The sequence below is a fragment of the Callionymus lyra genome, chromosome 2 (genome assembly GCF_982586985.1).
Source record: "Callionymus lyra chromosome 2, fCalLyr1.hap1.1, whole genome shotgun sequence".
NCBI classification, from domain to species: domain Eukaryota; kingdom Metazoa; phylum Chordata; class Actinopteri; order Syngnathiformes; family Callionymidae; genus Callionymus; species Callionymus lyra.
The window spans coordinates 24,065,894-24,084,639 of record NC_141819.1 but is presented as its reverse complement, the minus strand read 5'-3'; the positions used below and the strand labels follow the sequence as shown (position 1 = coordinate 24,084,639).

The 18,746-nt window shown below is 38.2% G+C and overlaps 1 protein-coding gene across 3 annotated transcripts in view; it reads left to right on the top strand.

Annotated features, from left to right (window-relative positions):
• dock1 (dedicator of cytokinesis 1) overlaps nucleotides 1-18,746 on the top strand; it is a 137,989-nt gene that overhangs the window by 93,881 nt on the left and 25,362 nt on the right. For all 3 annotated transcript variants that reach the window (XM_087784232.1, XM_087784231.1, XM_087784233.1), the window contains exons 30-35: nucleotides 8,955-9,033; nucleotides 9,443-9,543; nucleotides 13,565-13,623; nucleotides 14,737-14,885; nucleotides 15,461-15,546; nucleotides 15,667-15,823. In XM_087784232.1, coding sequence (XP_087640358.1) covers nucleotides 8,955-9,033; nucleotides 9,443-9,543; nucleotides 13,565-13,623; nucleotides 14,737-14,885; nucleotides 15,461-15,546; nucleotides 15,667-15,823 — 631 coding nt within the window. The remainder of the gene's footprint in view (nucleotides 1-8,954; nucleotides 9,034-9,442; nucleotides 9,544-13,564; nucleotides 13,624-14,736; nucleotides 14,886-15,460; nucleotides 15,547-15,666; nucleotides 15,824-18,746) is intronic.

Sequence of the window (18,746 nt, the reverse complement as noted above, 5' to 3'; positions counted from 1 at the left end):
CAAGCTGAAGTCTTTGAACCCGCCTGTACTCTAATATTCACTCTATGGGAGTCCAAAGGGGATAAGTCCTTCACCCATAAAAGGCTGACATATGGGTGCCGGGGGATTTTGCGCTGCCCTTCATTTTCTGTGTTGGCAGCACATTTCAGTGAATAACTCCTGCCTCAAACATGCTCTCACAACATTTACAGCCTCTAGTTCGCTTTTGAGACCTTTCAAATACATATGCACTGAGTTGCTGGTGACTGTGAGGGGTGTGACACACATCACTGGTACCCTCAAGTGTTTGCCTTCAATTTTCATTCTCTTTCAGTAGACATGTTATTGTCTTTGGACCTTGAGTAGATCAAATTTAGACATTAAAGAAAATGTATAGTACATTTATTTGGGAATGTGTTTGAGGAAATTCACATACATTTAGTATATTTTTTTTGTAACAAGTATAACCATGTACCCCGGACAGGGGGAAGTTGTGGATGTTATTAGAGAATATTTGTGGATATTTTATGATGATGATACTATTGATGGTGTTAGTGTGTTGACTAGGACTGGGACCATATTTTTAAATTTCATATTGTTCAGGGAGCTGAGAGATGTAGCTGAGCTGAAATATGTAGTTTACTGGTTAATAAATGGATTCAACTGACAAATTACAGAAAATATATCATTTGTAGTTTGAGTTTGTAACTTAACACTCACATGTGTTTGTCAGATTTGTACACACACTTCCATTAAAGGAAAAATATAAACAAAGGGACTTGGTTCTTTCTAGGTAAATCTTTCTGCTGTCATGATCATATTTTCTTGAGCTGTTTTATTTTTAAAAGCTGGATGTGGTCGTCTGTTTCGGAACTTAGTTGTTTGTTGCCCCATGTTTTAAAAAGATCTTTAAGGAATGACAACAGGCTTATTTATACATTCACAGCTGCTAGCAACATGTGGACATTTCTTCACTAATATGAAGCTAAACTGATGTATACGTTGCCAACACATGAATCAACTGAAAGACTTCATAAAGATATCATAGGAAATCTCATTAGTAAAAGTAAAATTAAAGCACTTGTTTGATTGTCGCTTATTTAGTGTTAAAATTCAAGAGAAGAGAAGAGAGCCTTTTTTCAAATATTTTGCCATCATTCAACAACTGTCACAAACCTTTTAAATCATTCTTCATCCAGACCCTTGAGAAACGTGCAAGGAGGTTTGTTTTAAAATGTATAACCAGTCGATGTAGTCTCAGTTCCTGCTACACTAACCTGTACATGGTTGACCCTCAGATACAAGGGTAACTATGTCAGCTTGAATTCCTTCACCACTCACCTCAAGTGTTTTAATGTCTAGTTTTTTTCTTAACCGGGAGATGTTTACAACAGCTGTGAGACTAATTGAGTGTTCCAGCAAGCCCCTTCAGCTTCCTGCTGGAATTAAATAATTGTTAAAGTCAGTGAAAAATAACCCTGTCAAGGTGTGACTCATCTCACTGTCTCCCTGTGTGCACCTGCTGCGAGGACTGCAGGTGCTGGATTTGTGAAAGATTAGCCAGACTCCCGCTTTTCTCGTCATCCATCAGCCTCTGTGGGAGATCAGTTGTTAGAACTGTCACGCTGTAGAGTCATTTACCAACCAATGATGCTTGAGTTTTATTGTTATTCAAAGTTTTGTTTTAACAAACACGGAATCCGAAATGTTCTTTGGGTATCAGATATTTCAAAGAGGTTTCAAAAGAAACCACATAAAAGTCAATTTATATCTAAGAAAACATCTTTCACTTTCGGCAGCATAACAAGAAGGCTTGCCCTTGTGAGCGCATAGTTTTGCTTGGTGTTTTGTCCAACATTAGTTTAAGAAAGATTCAGCTACATCCATACAGGTGCTCAAAAGTAGACGTGGCCTTTCATTTTACAAAGATGCGAGAAATGTTATCATGTGATGATCAGCATTTTATCGTCACTGCTAAAAACTAGACGAGATGACATTTTCAGGATCCACTAGTTTAGCTAGCTTCAGTTTGCAGTAGTAATTTGATTATCTTCCTATGGAATCCTGATTATATTGTGATGACATAATGATCTTTATTGATATTATTATGACAATAACATTAGTTCCCAAGTGCCACTGTTGCTTTTGCTGAGAATGCTTTTGTTAATATTTGGAAGGATAAATGGTTCTACAAACACAACACAACTTTGTCTGGACGACCTGCCTGGAGAAGCCGAAGTTACTAGAAAGATAAAACCAGGAACTGAATCAATGATTGTTTAATTTAAAAAATATATATTTTCTACTCACCCTCAGTCGTTAGATTTTATTTAGGTAATGTTTATGGTTCAATTGCTTTTTTGACTGTGCTGCAAACCAAGATGCATATATAGGAGAAGAATCTCATTTGAAGATTGAGTCAGGAATTTGAGAAATAAGTTGAAAGTTTCAGACTTCAGTACCTTCTCTATTCGTCCCATGAACCCTGGGTCTTAATATAGATTCTATACAAAAATATATTTAAACTAACCCCTGTGAGAAGCTGAAGAGGCTCCGTTTTGATTTTAAAAGTATATCCTGTTCAACTCGGTATTTAACTGAACCCAACTTTCCAGCACTTCAGCATCAGCAGATGGTTGTTTGATGTCCACACATGATAGCACCGCTAATGAGACAGGTATGGGCAGCAACAGTTCCTTTCTCTCTGTCTCCTCCACCCATTGAGCTGTTGGCTCCTAATGGTTCCCCAGAAACGTCATCCCCAGCAATTTCCTCACTTTATTACTCATTCACTCACTGGCCATCGCTTAATGGGGGATTTTTTTTTCTTTTGACCTGCTGTGAGATGTGAAAAAATGAGACACATATTCTCCTTATATTATGAATTCATTGTGATGGAGGTAGGAACACTTTTTCAAAAAGTTTGAACGGCTTCAACATCATCAGATGGTAGAGGAGAAAGAAAAACCCTTACCTTAACAGTCCAGCTTTCTTCATCTTGGAATTGACCAAACAAGCTTTTTTTTTTTTACTTGAATTAAACGTATAAACAAGCTTTGCTTGTCCTCAGTCACTCACTTATTCAGTTTGCGGTGTGTTCACTGTCTGTTTACTTACGCAGTTTCGCTCTCTTGCATTACATATTTTACAGGACTGCAGCTGTTGGCTCGGTTCTACATGCTGCCAAATGTTCCCCTTTTAAAATTTGCATAGTAAACTTTTTGAGAGCTCAACCGTAAAGAAGTGCTGAATCACTGCATGCTAAGTGCAGCCATCGTCATCAATTTGATAAATGTTTATAGAAAACTTTTTCTCTCATTTAAGGATGAATACTCACACAGCTAGAGGCGTGTAACAAACCACAAATACTCAATTAACGGATTGAGAAAGAAAACTGTCAATTTAACACTGATTAAATATTTGCTTCACTGTGGCACAAGTTTTCCTTTTTCGGTTTCTCACACGATTTGGATTTTTTTTTTTGTTGCAAATTTGGTAACATTTCAAACTCGATGCCTGCAAATTAATAACTTAAGGCCCAACGATATTTTGTCTGTGAAGATGCCGCTGTTTAAGATAAGATAAGTGTCAAAGATTTTTATGGCACCAATTACGAGGGAAAAAAATATGGGAAGATTATTTCCCTTTGTAGATAGTTTGGTAAAGATAACATTTTATTTGGCCCATGACATATACTACGTGAATACGTTTGAGAACCCAGCTTTTAGAAAAGATCTCCTGAATAATATGCCAACATTTAGAAGTAAATGATTGTATGATTAAATTGTAAATCCTATACAACACTAAAAAAGGTAAGAGGTCGCCTAAAGGTAAAGATTACATGTTAGATGATAACTTGTTCATTGATGCTGAAATAGAAATTAAACTAAACGTTCTCAACGATGGCAGCAAGGGTCTTGCCGTGTGTTGGACAAAAATTACACAAATGTTGTGTACATTTACAGTAGAAAATTGTTTTTACCATTTCATAGAGAAGTAACTGGGCTTAAGACAAAGCAAACATCTATGAAACAAATGCTGAATTTATTTTTGTTTTATTTTTGACACAATTACTCGAAACACTTACAAACAACTTGTAAAAAAACACATTAATATAGAGCTGGTCCTGACAATTGGAAAGTAAGAGCAGGTAGTACGAGAAGAGGGGTTTTCTGAGAGCTCTTCACGGCTGATAATGGGATAAAAGCCCAGATGAGTTGGGAAAGCTGCTCTTGAATGTGGTGACCCCCAACTCAACCCACCAGTCGCTCAGTGGCTCGTTAGGACGCTCGTGAAGGATTCTCACCGTGACCCCCGTCCAGGTCTGACACTGCAGGTCTGGAAGGAAAAAAAAAAGGAATGAAGACCTGGCTAAATTTCAGCCTTTTGTCTTCCTCTTTGTAACACATAGCTGGCAGAATTTTTTACCTACTGCTGTGACAGCTGCTAGCAAAAGGATATATAATTTTGTGTCCGAGAACCAGCTGTTGTGGGACTCAACACGACCTTAAAATAATTTAACCTTGTAAAAAAAACGATATTTGCAAACATCTCAATCTTAAAAAAAAGTCACAAAAAATGTAAAATAACTTGAATTTCCTCTTTAGCTCCCTTTTTATTTTAATTTTACAAATATTTTTTGTAGTTATTTGCCGTATCTTGAAAAATACTGGTCAGCTGAAACTATGCTACAGTTGTCTTCATCTTTGCACGTACATATTTAACAAAGTTAAATCAATGTGACTTGAACACTTAACCACAGTTAATTCAGAATACACCAGATATCTCCATTTTAATAAGTAGAGTTTCATTATTTTTTTATTAATGGATGTGTCACACATGCCTTTGATTCATTAATTTAGCTTGAACTTCCGCTTTTCTCCCCCATACTTTGGACTCCATTGACTCATCTATCCAAGATAAGGTCAGCATATTTGTCACCTGAGGTCATCACCCTCAGGACCCTCTTTGAAAAGTTCCAGATGGATCAAACGCACACATTGAGAGCAATCTTGCCGCAGTGATCACCGTAAACATTGAATCTACATAATGGCTGAACAATCACTCTCATCAGAGATTAAGGTAATTCTGGTTTTAATAAATCGGTCTAATAACGATAGCGTTTGACCTTGCCATTTCACAGAGCTGCTTGATACGGCATCAGGATGCAAATAGACTGGGATCATTATCCTGGACGCTCTCTGAACTCAATTAGCAAGTATGATCTGCTGATAAGTTTCATTTGCATATGCGTTGGTTGTAAAACTCTGATCGTCTGACAGGAAAATGAGCAGCAAGGGCACAGAGAAACTACGCTTCTGAAGGTGTCGATGCACCCCCAACCCTCATCGGGTGCCAAAAATGATTCTTGTATCGCAGTCAAGGGAGCTGGTTTTAAAACAGATTTTGAAATGTCAGCTTCAAAAGTTTTAAACGCCAGCATAGGTTGGGACTGATATACAGATAAAACATGTTTGTGTTTATTAAATTAATTTTGTTAGCACGTTATTTGGGAGGTGCTCACATAACTCTCTCATGGCTATCAAGTAAGTAAATATCGATACATTAATTTATATCGAGTTATTTTCAATTCACAATTCTCTATTTTCGACTATTCAATAGTCGATATTCAAAAGCACATCAATATATATATTTGACACTTTTTACACTTGTTTTCTGGCTTTCAAATCTCTTTTTTCTCATCAAAGTCCTTTTTTTTATTCCAAAAAAAGTGTTTGTGAAGTAAAATAATTAGATAAACTTTTCTTTTTTTTTGTTTCACTTACAATTTACATGCAAATATGTATTCTTCACCATTCCGATAACAAAATGTTGTGAGATCCTGGTGATAACTGAGGATGTGAGGATACAGTCGACTTCAGCAGCTTTTAAAGCTAATGTTGTGGTTTGAAAACAAATGAAAGCAGTTACAACTTTGTGGTCCGTAAATTCTGCAACACCCGAGTCAAGTACTCGGACCATACAACAAATATATTGTTGCCCCTACAGTACAGCAATATATTGTGTTGTTGCTCCTGTATACGTATTGTATTGCCAATAAACACCCTAGTATCGAGTGTGAAGTCATCTTTGGAAGCTTATTCTAAAGTTATCACATTTTCCTCATGACTCACAATCGATCAGTTTTGAGCTGCTTCAGATCATTATATTCCACTTTCCTGTTTAATAAACAGTGTTTAAAGGCCTTTAATCAGGTTTGCAAAGGCTTGTGTGTAATATGTTATTTGAAGTGAAGGGGATTCTATTTTCATCCTGCTCATTAAGTTTTTCTCTTTAATTAATGGCAGGATGTTCTCGCTGAAGAACTGTCCTGTCTGATCTTGTAAGCCAATTATATTCCGGCACTCAAACAGATGCTACTTAAAAAAAAAACAAGAGGGAAGATATTTAGATGAAGGAAGATGCAGATGCTTCTTACTTCTTACAATTGTGTGTAATACATCCAGAAAGAAGTTACTGGTTGAAATATAAATAAGTAAAAACTCCCATCTTTTTATGTTTCCAATAAAGTAGTTTTTCACAGTATCTGCTCACAACTGCTGTATAGATCCAAAGTCCGGTCTGTGGCCCATTTGCAGCTCTAGAGCCGATTGAACGTGGCCCACGGTCTCTGTTACAAAATGTGATATTATAAAGAGAGAAAGTTATACATTATGCCGAAAAAAGGCCTTTAAGTTATTTTCTTTATTGAAAGAGGTAGGAGTTCTAATTTGTGGATTTTCGCCCACTTTTATTGGGAATAAGTTGACAGATGAGGTTGAACTGAAAGCCTGGTGTACAGCTTCGTGTTGAGGTCAGTGTGTAGGTTTTTCCCCAGAAGATTTGGTTTGGAGGCCAATACTAGTGATCATTATTCACGTCTAGTAATCTCTTGTTGTAAAAAATGAGCAGAATATAAATATATTCAGGTTAAAAAAAAGGGAAATACTAAAAGGACCACTCTGCTGCTTTTGACTCGACTCCCTCACCGCCCACAACAGAGTCAGAGCGGTTTGTTCATCTGTCACATATGACAGCCCGTCACCTTTTTTAGGAGGTCCCACATCCTGTGTGGAGCTATCAACACGTCCCACTCGTGTCCATTCTGGTCTCAGATTTGATGTGGCTAGCAAGGGTATATTTCTGAATCCCAGTCGGATCAGCCACCCCTGTGGCGCAGCAACCGATCAGTAGTTGAATAAAAAGTAGATAATTGCTTACTCTAGCGTCATCCCTGTCTGTGTTCATCCGTTGACATTCATCTTTTGTTTGGTGACGGCATCATGTTGTCAACCGATGCAGTGGCTGGACACTTCCTTCAGCAGCAGCCCCCCCAGTTCAAACCTCTGGGCTACATTTCGTTACGTTCACAGCAGCAGAAAATTGAGCGAGGTGTGTGTGTGGACAGCATGGTGGCAACAGGCTGTGTGATGAAGATCGAGGGGCTTTGGATCCTGTCTGAAGGCCAAAGATCTCCAGAAATGGACTCCTAATTCCTTATCCAACGGTGTTTGATGAGAGTTAACCTTTGCGACTAATGATGAAAGTGGCTCTTAATATGTGACGCACCTCGGACCTAAATACCGTTCAGGAGATAAATGTGCGGCAGGATCCGAGAGGAGAGTTGGAGCATCACTGCATGGAGACGGTTATTCCTGTTCAAGGTCGGTTAAATGAGGCGGCAGGAAAACCCCCGTTTCTATGAGAGCAGCGCTGCCCAGAAGGTGGACTCCGCTCCTTAATGATGTAGAAGGAACGAGCCACTTTCTCGCTGCTTGTGTAAGAGGTTGGGTTTGATGTGTGACAGAAGCAGGCGGGTCCCTCTGCCTGTTGGACGCTGATGCCTGCTCACCTGCCAGTGTCGGTTACACAAACGTTACATCTTAATGCAGCTTCATTGCAGCTCATAAAGCCCTGATGCAATCCACTTAAGTGGCGTAAAAATTGCCCTTGCATCACCTTGCCTCTTTTATTGCGCTTTTAAATGCATCCTCTCTTGTTCCCTTGGACGGTTGTCTTTCAAGTGCACCAAATAAGTACTAGCATGTGACTTCACTTATAAGAGCCACGCTATCAATCAACTAGGTAATGTATAGAAAATGAAAACATCAGCTAAAGATTTTCGACAGGAATTCTTTGTTTACCAGACACAGACATTTAAACAAGTAATGCTGCATTATGTGTGATGAACACATCCTGTGCTTATAAAACAGAAATATTTTAAAAGGTCTTAGATGTGTTGCATAAAAACACTTTCAAAATGCATTAATCACGTAACCATTACAAGTTACCAAAAAAAAAACCTTTTCCAAATTAAATTGATACTACATGTACCTTCAACATCCCTTCTTTGTTTGTCTTTGTCTGTATTGAAATATAACGTGTGCATATTTATTTGTATCTGAATTAATATTCAACATTGTGTACATGTCTTCTTCTTACAATTACACAAAAATAAGTTATGATGAATATTAATTTGCACACAGTTGTTTTCATAATATTTTCACAGTTGGTGTCACTTATATAAACCGGGAAATGGCATTAAAATTGAGATTGTAGGTGATATTTTGGAGGCAACCGGTCTCACAGCAACTACGTTTCTTAATCGCAATTTACTCCCATCAGTGTGTTATTGTGTGTGTAAATTACTTAGTGTGAAGTGCCTTTGGTGCCGAACAAGCAGAGAAAACTCTATATAAATTAGAATTACAAGAATCATTTACTTCCATCTTGGGTTTACTCACCGCACCACGGTTTCATCCCACAGTCCAGAAACATCCAGAGGTTCTCTCTCTTATTTTCTGAAGTTGTGAGTGTCTCAGTTGGTGGTATAGACTCCAGACAGCTGTGACCTTGAGAAGGGACCAAGTGTATGAAAATAAAAGTAATAGGTCTTTTAAGTATTCGACCACATAATGAAATAAGTGTCTTAATGTTCTTATTCATTTCCTGGATACGTTTCTTTCTCTCTCCAGGGTGTTCCTGCGAGCCATCAATCAGTACGCATCCGTTCTGAATAAGAAGTTTCTGGATCAAACTAACTTTGAGCTACAGGTAAGCCTTGATTTCACCGTCCATCATTTCTAGTTGTCGAGTCATGTCGCAAAGGAGACTCTTATGGAATGGCTCAGTTTTTTTTAACAACTTTTTGTTATTTAGGATTGTTTCTGTACGCCTTCCACATTGTGATGTTTATTTTATATGGAAAAAAGTTTTCTATTTCTTTGTGTTCTAACCCATAAATCAACATAATGCATCCGTCTGACGATTCTTTAGACATATTGATATTCTCATGGCAAAGTGCAGACTCTATGCATTGTGTTATTTAAGCAGCATCACTCTTCTTCGCGTCTATTATTTGATTAGGAGGGACCAGTGGCCACTTCCTGTAGACGGTGATCCGAAAGCAATTAACAAGTGGAATGTCAAAGTTAAATGTTTTTTTTCTTGTCATTTTCCTTAGCTGTGGAACAACTACTTCCATCTGGCTGTAGCCTTCCTCACCCAGGAGTCGCTGCAGTTGGAGAACTTCTCCAGCGACAAAAGGGCCAAGATCTTCCACAAGTGAGTAACGATCCAGAGCATCCATGTCAGGAATCATCCTTGACAATGTTTCATCTTAACAGAGGGGAACGTCTCACTGATGCAATGAAAACAAGTCAATACCAAACAAGAATGTACAAAGTTGAGATGATTATATCTCTCCTCCTCCTCCTGTTCCTCCTCCTCCTCCTTACAAATATCTTCCTTCTTGAAGGACAAACATTTATTTCTACTTGTGGATTAAATGCCGACCTTGCTGTTCTCTGCTTGAAGGAAGTACACTTTGACTTGCAGCAGGTGGTCAACACCCAAAGTCATCATGAGGGGGAATAAAAAAGTGACAGGCCTGGTTAGGCCTACAGACTTTGAGATTGATACTAACTTTCTTTTGGATTAAAGTTAGTTTGCATAGACTTGAGTAGCATTATTGGTTCTCCATACCTTTTTATTTTACAATAAAATCTACTATAATATATATTTTAATTAATTCCTAAACCTTTTTTTTTTAGGTCAGTTACTTGGAATTGCTGCTAGATATGCATCTTAAAATGATTTTTCATGGTGTAAACATATGTTTTGCTCTGGTGTTGTGTGTGCAGCATTAACACACAGATTAGCAGCAATATTGTTGCAGACACAGCACACTCTGAGACGTGAAAGATGGATCTTTTTGCTAAACTGTGTCTTGTTTTATCTCTGTTATTGAGAGTGACCTTGTTCTTATTAAGCTTAGAAAACATTTATATGTTTATTTTATATAAAGGATTTTATAACTTCGAAGATTAACAGAAAGATCCGAACTCACAATATAAGACCAGGTTGGGACAAAATAAGTTTCCAGTATCTTGTGAAAGACGATGTTTGAAAACCTTTAGGAAAGTGTATCACGTATCAAGCTCTTCCTCTACTTACTCTGTTTTTTCAACCCTCGGTTCACAGTCTGGCTCTTCGTTTGCTGTTTCTTCTTTTTAATCATCTGTGATTAGCTTCCATTAGCCGTCTAATAGCAAACAGGACATTTCTAAAAACCCTCATGAATCATTATTATATTTTCGCTCCTCTGTGCCACAGCTGCTAGCTTGAAAAACACAAACAGCACGGAGAACATTATTAGACATTCACATCATATAAATGTCATTTGTTATCATAAATGTCATATGTCGTTCAAACACAGCCAGATGGCTTTCAGAGACTGTGATTAGGGTTGCAGACAGGGTTCGTCAATTTCTTTTTCAACCACTCGCTCTGTTTCCGCCTCTTCTGTCCATTCTTGTCTCCTCTCCCTCTCTTTATTTTTGTTTGCCGGCGCATGAACTGTTCGTCTGGTCTGAAATACCAATTATTGAGCCTCACTGTTGAACAGCAGGTTCAATACCAGAGGCCATTTATGACACCAACACTGTGCAAACTTTCTTTAAAAAAAAAAAGGGTCTTATAAGATAAAGACGAAACAAGCGGGAGCCAAATGTGAACAGTGACATTGTACCGAAAGTTCACTCCAGAAGTTCAAAGTATAACTCAAATACTTCTTCATCACCCTGATAATTTGTGTATCAGAGGTGACATACACGCTTAATCAATATTCTCTCATCGTTTGTACTTTTCGTTATTAAAAATGTTATGTTTTGGACATAAATTGTCGTCTTGTCGAATATAAAAAAGAAAGAAAAGACATTTTTCATACAGAGAACACCACCAAATTCTTTGGAAACTTTGATCGTATTGCTAACGTCTTGCCCTTGACTCCTCCAAAAACATCTGTTACCTTAAGACGAGGTCATCTCCATGTCGACTCCTTGTCTATTTCACTTATTTTGTATCAGAATCTTGTATCAAAAATCACATGACTATCACTATTATAAACACTAACAAGTTTTTTTCTGTAATTGTTGCTATATTTAGAGCTGTAAACTATACCAAGTGTTTAAAATAAACAGGATACTATGCTGAAATGATTTTTAACTTCCAGATCTGAGAGAAAATTTTCAATCACATCTGTTTAGGTTTCCAATCCAGTCCAGTGTGTTGTTACATTGTCAATTTTCTCACTTTATGATTTAACGAAATTCCAAAAATTACCCCATATTGTTTAACTATAAATACTGTGAACGTGATTAACTTTAATAATTCCGTGTCAGACTTTCTCTATTCATTCTTTTCCACTTTCTTCTCCAGATTGCGTTTCGTCTTTTTTCAGCTACTCCTTCTTTCTCTTCTCACTACCTCTCAGTCAAACAAGCGACTGACCAGAGAGGCTGAGGTTCATTCTTTCCCTTTGTTTCAGTGACGGCATCTCAGTGATGCTCTTACGTAAATGAAAACTCCAGACCAATTTTTAACAGTCCAGACTCGAAGACTGCACCGTTTGACTTTGAAAGTATCCGAGGACCAATATATGTAAGAATCACGGTACTCAGTAATGGAGGAGCAAAAACCTTCAATCTTGTCTGGAGTTTCTCCTGACCCTGAAGTCATTCTTGACAATCAATCCTTTGATTGTAGCTACTTAATAAATAATATCTCTAGATTGGAATTGTTTCACTTTTAGAGAAACTTTGTTGCTTTAAACGTCACAAAACACCGTGAGTCCACTCAAAAGAACCTCTCAATATGTTTATGTTGTCTGAAACAACATATCGTGAATCCCATTAGTCTCCAACCCCAAGGGAATCGTTCTATAAACAAAGTGGGATGGAGGAGTGAAGCCCTTATTATATTATAAAAGACTCGTTGGCCGAGATTTCAGACGAGGGAGAACTTTATAAAGTAATAAGTTCAAGACATGGTCATGATGAGGGACTTACTGCATCTTGGAGAGGAAGACTTCAACATTTGTAACATGAGAGTGAGTCAGGAGAGTTTTCACATTAGTTTGCCCTTTAAGAAAAGGTAATGTTCTTTCCCGCCAAATTATGATGTCTTCAGCAGAAAAAACCCTCTTTCTATATTGTTTTCTGCTAGGTTATATCTGATGGCTTCTGCTGAAAATAAAGCGGCTATACTCGGTATGACTGTGCTGTTATAAATTGCCATTCTAAGGCTGCCATCTTCCCTTTGTCCTCTATACTATTTATCTAAAAAAAACACGTTTGTCTCTGACCTTGTGTGAGTTTTTTTCATGAATTGTTCCATCTGTTTTGGAAGACCAGAAGCTGTTATTTTTCTTCCATGAGATCCGTTTCACATCTTGGGTCTCACTTTCTGCCCCCTCGCTCCTCGTGTCCTCTTCTGTTAGAGTCTCCATCATTCACTGTCTTCACTTTCTCACGTCGTTGTCCTGGACAGAAGGAGATTGGTTCATGACTGAATTGTTGTTTAGCTCATCGTGGTGTAAGCGGACACTGTTATTGTCACTTAAGCCGCACGGAGAGTGCTGTGTTTTCCCCGTCAGGCTTTACATGAATTCTGGGCTTTTGTTACTCTTCTTTATGATAAAGAGAAGGTCATCTTTATGTGTCCTTCGCAGAACATGTTTGGGAAATGTACTGTTGTGAAGGAAGATTATGTAAACATTCAAATTATATCCGAAATGATAAATATAAATACAAAATTAAGATGTAAGTTTCATTTTTACAAAGGAAAAACATCTAATTTAGTAATGGTCTGTGACTTGATCGTGGTCCACTGATGAAGAAAATGTTGTATTCATTATTAATTACCAGAATTTATTATTTATTAAAAGAAATATCATATTTTCTTGTACATTTGTATTATCTGAGACAATTCAAGATGCTTATTTTGGTCAAGTTGACTGAAAATATATCCTGTAGCGACTGTTAGTGACTCAGAATCTTTTTAAGATCCTCTTCATCAGCGGACAAACCAGCCTGCGCCTCCTGCTGATGCAGCTGATGCATGTATTTTTCATGCACATTTGGGCTTATTTTGCTGGTCATGCTATTTTATTTTTGCTGAACATTGCAGACTGAGGATGAACCGGAACACCCCTTCATGATGTCTTAGTATTATTTCTGCTCTCAGCATTTGACTATTTTGAGTTAACAGAGCAATGACACAACCCATCAAAATCTTCTGTTTTCAGGTACCAGGACATGAGACGGCAAATCGGTTTTGAAATCCGGGACATGTGGTACAATCTTGGTAAGTTGCTAATAGGTTTGTGTTGATCGTGTTCCGTTTCATGAGTGCAATTATTAAGATGCTATGGCGGTGGAACAGTGTTTGTTTCATCTGCCAGGGACAGCTGCTAAATATAGAGATTCTGCTGCTAATTGGATTGAGCGTCATAAGAGAGATGTTCGTCTGTGAAGTCCCCAGAGGTCGAGCGTGTGGACTAGGGTGTTGGGTTTGACACTCGAATTCCCATCAACATCTTGTCATTGACATTCGCACAAGATCTTGACGGTTATGTTCTGTGCCCAAAATAGACAAAATACACATGTGTCAGTTGGATAAAAAATTACTTGTTAATTGTATTTCTTTTTTCAAGCGACTTCTGCTAAGTCTGACGTCATTAATACGTCACTTTAATTTTCCACCAGAAAGATTTTTCTAAAACAGTAAGCAAACAAATTATCAAGTGACACATTGTCATGTGGTAAATAATCGGGGTAAACATTTAAACAATGGTTGTCAGTAGTCAAGTAGCTGCTACTATGTTTATCATGTAAATAACGGAAAGAAAAGAAAACATTGAATGCCTTAAAGCACTGTTTTTGTCAGTACAATGTCATAGCTATTGATGTAGGAACTTTATTGATTATCATCAATAAAAAAAAGAAAATGTCTAAAAAGCAGCTTTTAAATGAATGTCATATGATCTATTTTTCTTCTTATCATTCTATTTATACAACAAAATGAACCTTTACTTGTACCAGCCTCTTAAATCAACAAGACACTGAAGAACACAAGGGTGATCTAATCTTTTGTTAAATGACTATATGTTGGTTTTCGGTTTTCATGAGTTAACTGGACACCGTAGTCGAACCAATAAGTCTCTTTCTGAGTCTATTCTTTGAAAACTGTTGCAAACTTCACAATAGCAGCAAATGTTTTCATGAAGGTATTTTAACAGAAACCACTCTAATGATCTGTTTTCCTTTGGGAGACTGGAATTTCAGCCCCATCATTACTTATTTACTCGCTTACAAACACATATTATCTGTTAGACTCCACAGTGGAAACCTAACATATTGTCCGTCCATACTTCAGGTGTGTAATGTGTAATTATTCATTCCTGTTTCCCCTCTCCAGGGCCCCACAAAATAAAGTTCATTCCGGAGATGGTGGGTCCAATTCTGGAGATGACACTGGTTCCAGAAATTGAGTTGAGAAAGGCCACTATTCCCATCTTCTTTGACATGATGCAGTGTGAGTTCCAAATCACATGCAGCTTCCAGCGGGTGAGTTTTAAGAATACAAGAAATAGTAGCTACTAGATCAATTTAAAAACCTGCCGTGAATAAAGCTAGATGATCTTTTAAACAGCAAATATAACTCATGCAACTTTGCAATAAACTCAAGATATTTTCTCACTTTTTATACTGCTAGATGCCTTTCAGTATAATTTCGGTTATTTCACACAATATGTTAATACAATATAGATAATTGTTTACTTTTTCTCTTGGTAGCTGTCGCTGTCTGTAGTGTTAAGTGCTGTGGGTTTGTGTTTTAAGTTATTTACTATTGAGAAACCTGTTATTTTGAAAATGGTTTGTGATGAAAGGTTCAATTAAGGATTGGCCTCAGACTCATTATTAGATTCACAAACCTGTTTTTATTTATTTTTTTACAGAGTTCTGTGACAGTTTATAGTTAAAGTGTTGTTAATAATGCTACGTCTGCAGACGAGGGACCATTAAAGCCAAATCACTGCCAAGCTTTGATGTAGAAGGAAGGAGCGGCGACAGGGAGATGGTGTTAATGAATTGAAAAATTTGCTGCGCTCATTATTTACGCCTGCTCTGTCTGATTGCAGTTCGAGAACGAGATCATCACCAAGCTTGATCATGAGGTGGAGGGAGGGCGCGGAGACGAGCAGTACAAAATTCTCTTTCAGAAAATGTAAGTGATGATAATCTACAGCCCGAGCCTCTCCCAAGTTAGATAAATCTAATTGCAAACCTAAACTCTTCTAAATCATCCCACGGTCCCTCATGTTGATAATAACTTTGTGACCCACAGCTTGCTCGAGCACTGCAGGAAACACATGTATTTGGCCAAAACGGGCGAGACCTTTGTGACTCTGGTGGTTCGGCTGTTGGAGCGGCTGTTGGACTACCGGACCATCATGCACGACGAGAACAAGGAGAACCGGATGAGCTGCACCGTCAATGTCCTCGTGAGTAGCAAGAAAACACGCCAAAACAAAACATCATATTTACCAATTTAAACATCAAAAGTTATGTGCATGTTGTTTTTACTTATTTCAATAAAAAAATACTTTTTATGAAGCAATAGTTTTTCCCTATTTCTAAAGGAGATTATTTTTAATGGCAATAAATGAACAAGACCACATATGTCAAAGGCTGACCGAGGTAATTTAGTTGGCTCACCAGTGCGTAACTTGTATCCAGTTGAGACAAAAGTTCAAACCCATCATGACATCTGAAGCTGCAGTCTTGAAGTGTTTCTTTTCATCAGGCCTTTTCTAATAAGCTGTAATGTCTCAAAGTCGCCAATATATCCAGAAGGTTCCGTAAAAGTTATGCAGAAGAATTTTATGAATGACAGAATAATTGATGTTCCCATGAAAAGTAGAGAGTTAAAGTCTATGATGACAAATCATTGACTTAGAAAACTAGCCGCAGAGATAATTTGGGCTAAATTCAGTTCACGATAATTATGATTCTGATGGATGGTCTGCTCACCGTGAGGGATTCATTTATCATTTCGGACCCTCACGTCGTTGTCTTTGACATCCGTGTGCTAGATGTAATAAATATAACATAAAATGGTCATAAATTGAAGGCTGCTTGAGAATGTAAAATGATCTTGCCTCGGCTGAAAGGTGTTATATTATATGTAGTGGTTTCAAATATCCATCACCTGCTCGGTGATATTGACAGCAGCTTTGTTTATTGAACGTTGTCGGCACTAAAGTGAGTATGATCGCATGCGACTCGCCACCGTGCAGAAACAATAACAACAACCTTCACTTGTCACTTTGCATTAAGCTGATCTGGCAAAGCTGCCCTTCCGTGAAACGCTTCTTCCCTGCCAAGTGACATTTCTATACGGCCATCCCAGATGTTTAGTTTCGGTCATGTGATCACCGATATGGAGAAGATTAAAGACCGGCGAGACCTTCATCGGGCACATATATGCAAGAGCAGCTCGGGTGAAGCCAGCTTTGTCTCGGGATTCTCTTTGATGGTTAGCTGGAGAGAAAACCATTTCTGTTTGTGATTTTGTGTCCTTGCCAGACTTTCAGATCAAGCAGGCGTGTGATCTTATATACAGTGCCTTGCGAAAGTATTCGGCCCCCTTGAACCTTTAAACATTTCACCACATTTCAGGCTTCAAACATAAAGATATAAAATTGTAATTTTTTGTTATGAATCAACAACAAGTGGGACACAATCGTGAAGTGGAACGAAATTTATTGGATAATTTAAACTTTTTTAACAAATAAAAAACTGAAAAGTGGGGCGTGCAATATTATTCGGCCCCCTTACTTTCAGTGCAGCAAACTCACTCCAGAAGTTCAGTGAGGATCTTTGAATGATCCAATGTTGTCCTAAATGACTGATGATGATAAATAGAATGCACCTGTGTGTAATCAAGTCTCCGTATAAATAAACCTGCTCTTTGATAGTCTCAGGGTTCTGTTTAAAGCGCAGAGAGAACCATGAAGACAAAGGAACACACCAGGCAGGTCCGAGATACTGTTGTGGAGAAGTTTAAAGCCGGATTTGGATACAAAAAGATTTCCCAAGCTTTAAACATCTCAAGGAGCACTGTGCAAGCAATTCTATTGAAATGGAAGGAGTATCAGACCACTGCAAATCTACCAAGACCCGGCCGTCCCTCCAAACTTTCATCTCAAACAAGGAGAAGACTGATCAGAGATGCAGCCAAGAGGCCCATGATCACTCTGGATGAACTGCAGATAACTACAGCTGAGGTGGGAGAGTCTGTCCATAGGACAACAATCAGTCGTGCACTGCACAAATCTGGCCTTTATGGAAGAGTGGCAAGAAGAAAGCCATTTCTCAAAGATATCCATAAAAAGTCTTGTTTAAAGTTTGCCACAAGCCACCTGGGAGACACACCAAACATGTGGAAGAAGGTGCTCTGGTCAGATGAAACCAAAATCGAACTTTTTGGCCACAATGCAAAACGATATGTTTGGCGTAAAAGCAACACAGCTCATCACCCTGAACACACCATCCCCACTGTCAAACATGGTGGTGGCAGCATCATGGTTTGGGCCTGCTTTTCTTCAGCAGGGACAGGGAAGATGGCTAAAATTGATGGGAAGATGGATGGAGCCAAATACAGGACCATTCTGGAAGAAAACCTGTTGGAGTCTGCAAAAGACCTGAGACTGGGACGGAGATTTATCTTCCAACAGGACAATGATCCAAAACATAAAGCCAAATCTACAATGGAATGGTTCACAAATAGACGTATCCAGGTGTTAGAATGGCCAAGTCAAAGTCCAGACCTGAATCCAATCGAGAATCTGTGGAAAGAGCTGAAGACTGCTGTTCACAAACGCTCTCCATCCAACCTCACTGAGCTCGAGCTGTTTTGCAAGGAAGAATGGGCAAGAATTCCAGTCTCTCGATGTAAAAAACTGATAGAGACATACCCCAAGCGACTTGCAGCTGTAATTGCAGCAAAAGGTGGCGCTACAAAGTATTAGCGCAAGGGGGCCGAATAATATTGCACGCCCCACTTTTCAGTTTTTTATTTGTTAAAAAAGTTTAAATTATCCAATAAATTTCGTTCCACTTCACGATTGTGTCCCACTTGTTGTTGATTCTTGACAAAAAAATTAAAATTGTATATCTTTATGTTTGAAGCCTGAAATGTGGCGAAATGTTGAAAGGTTCAAGGGGGCAGAATACTTTCGCAAGGCACTGTATGTATCCGAAGTTATGCTTGAAAGAAAGAAGAAGTATACATGCAGGAGAATCAAAATCATTTTGACTGCATGTTGAAGGCTCCTTGTCATCTTGTTGTAACACGTTTAACAAGACCTTGTTAAACCTTGTAATATTTTATACTGCAAAAACTAAACAATATCCAGATAAATA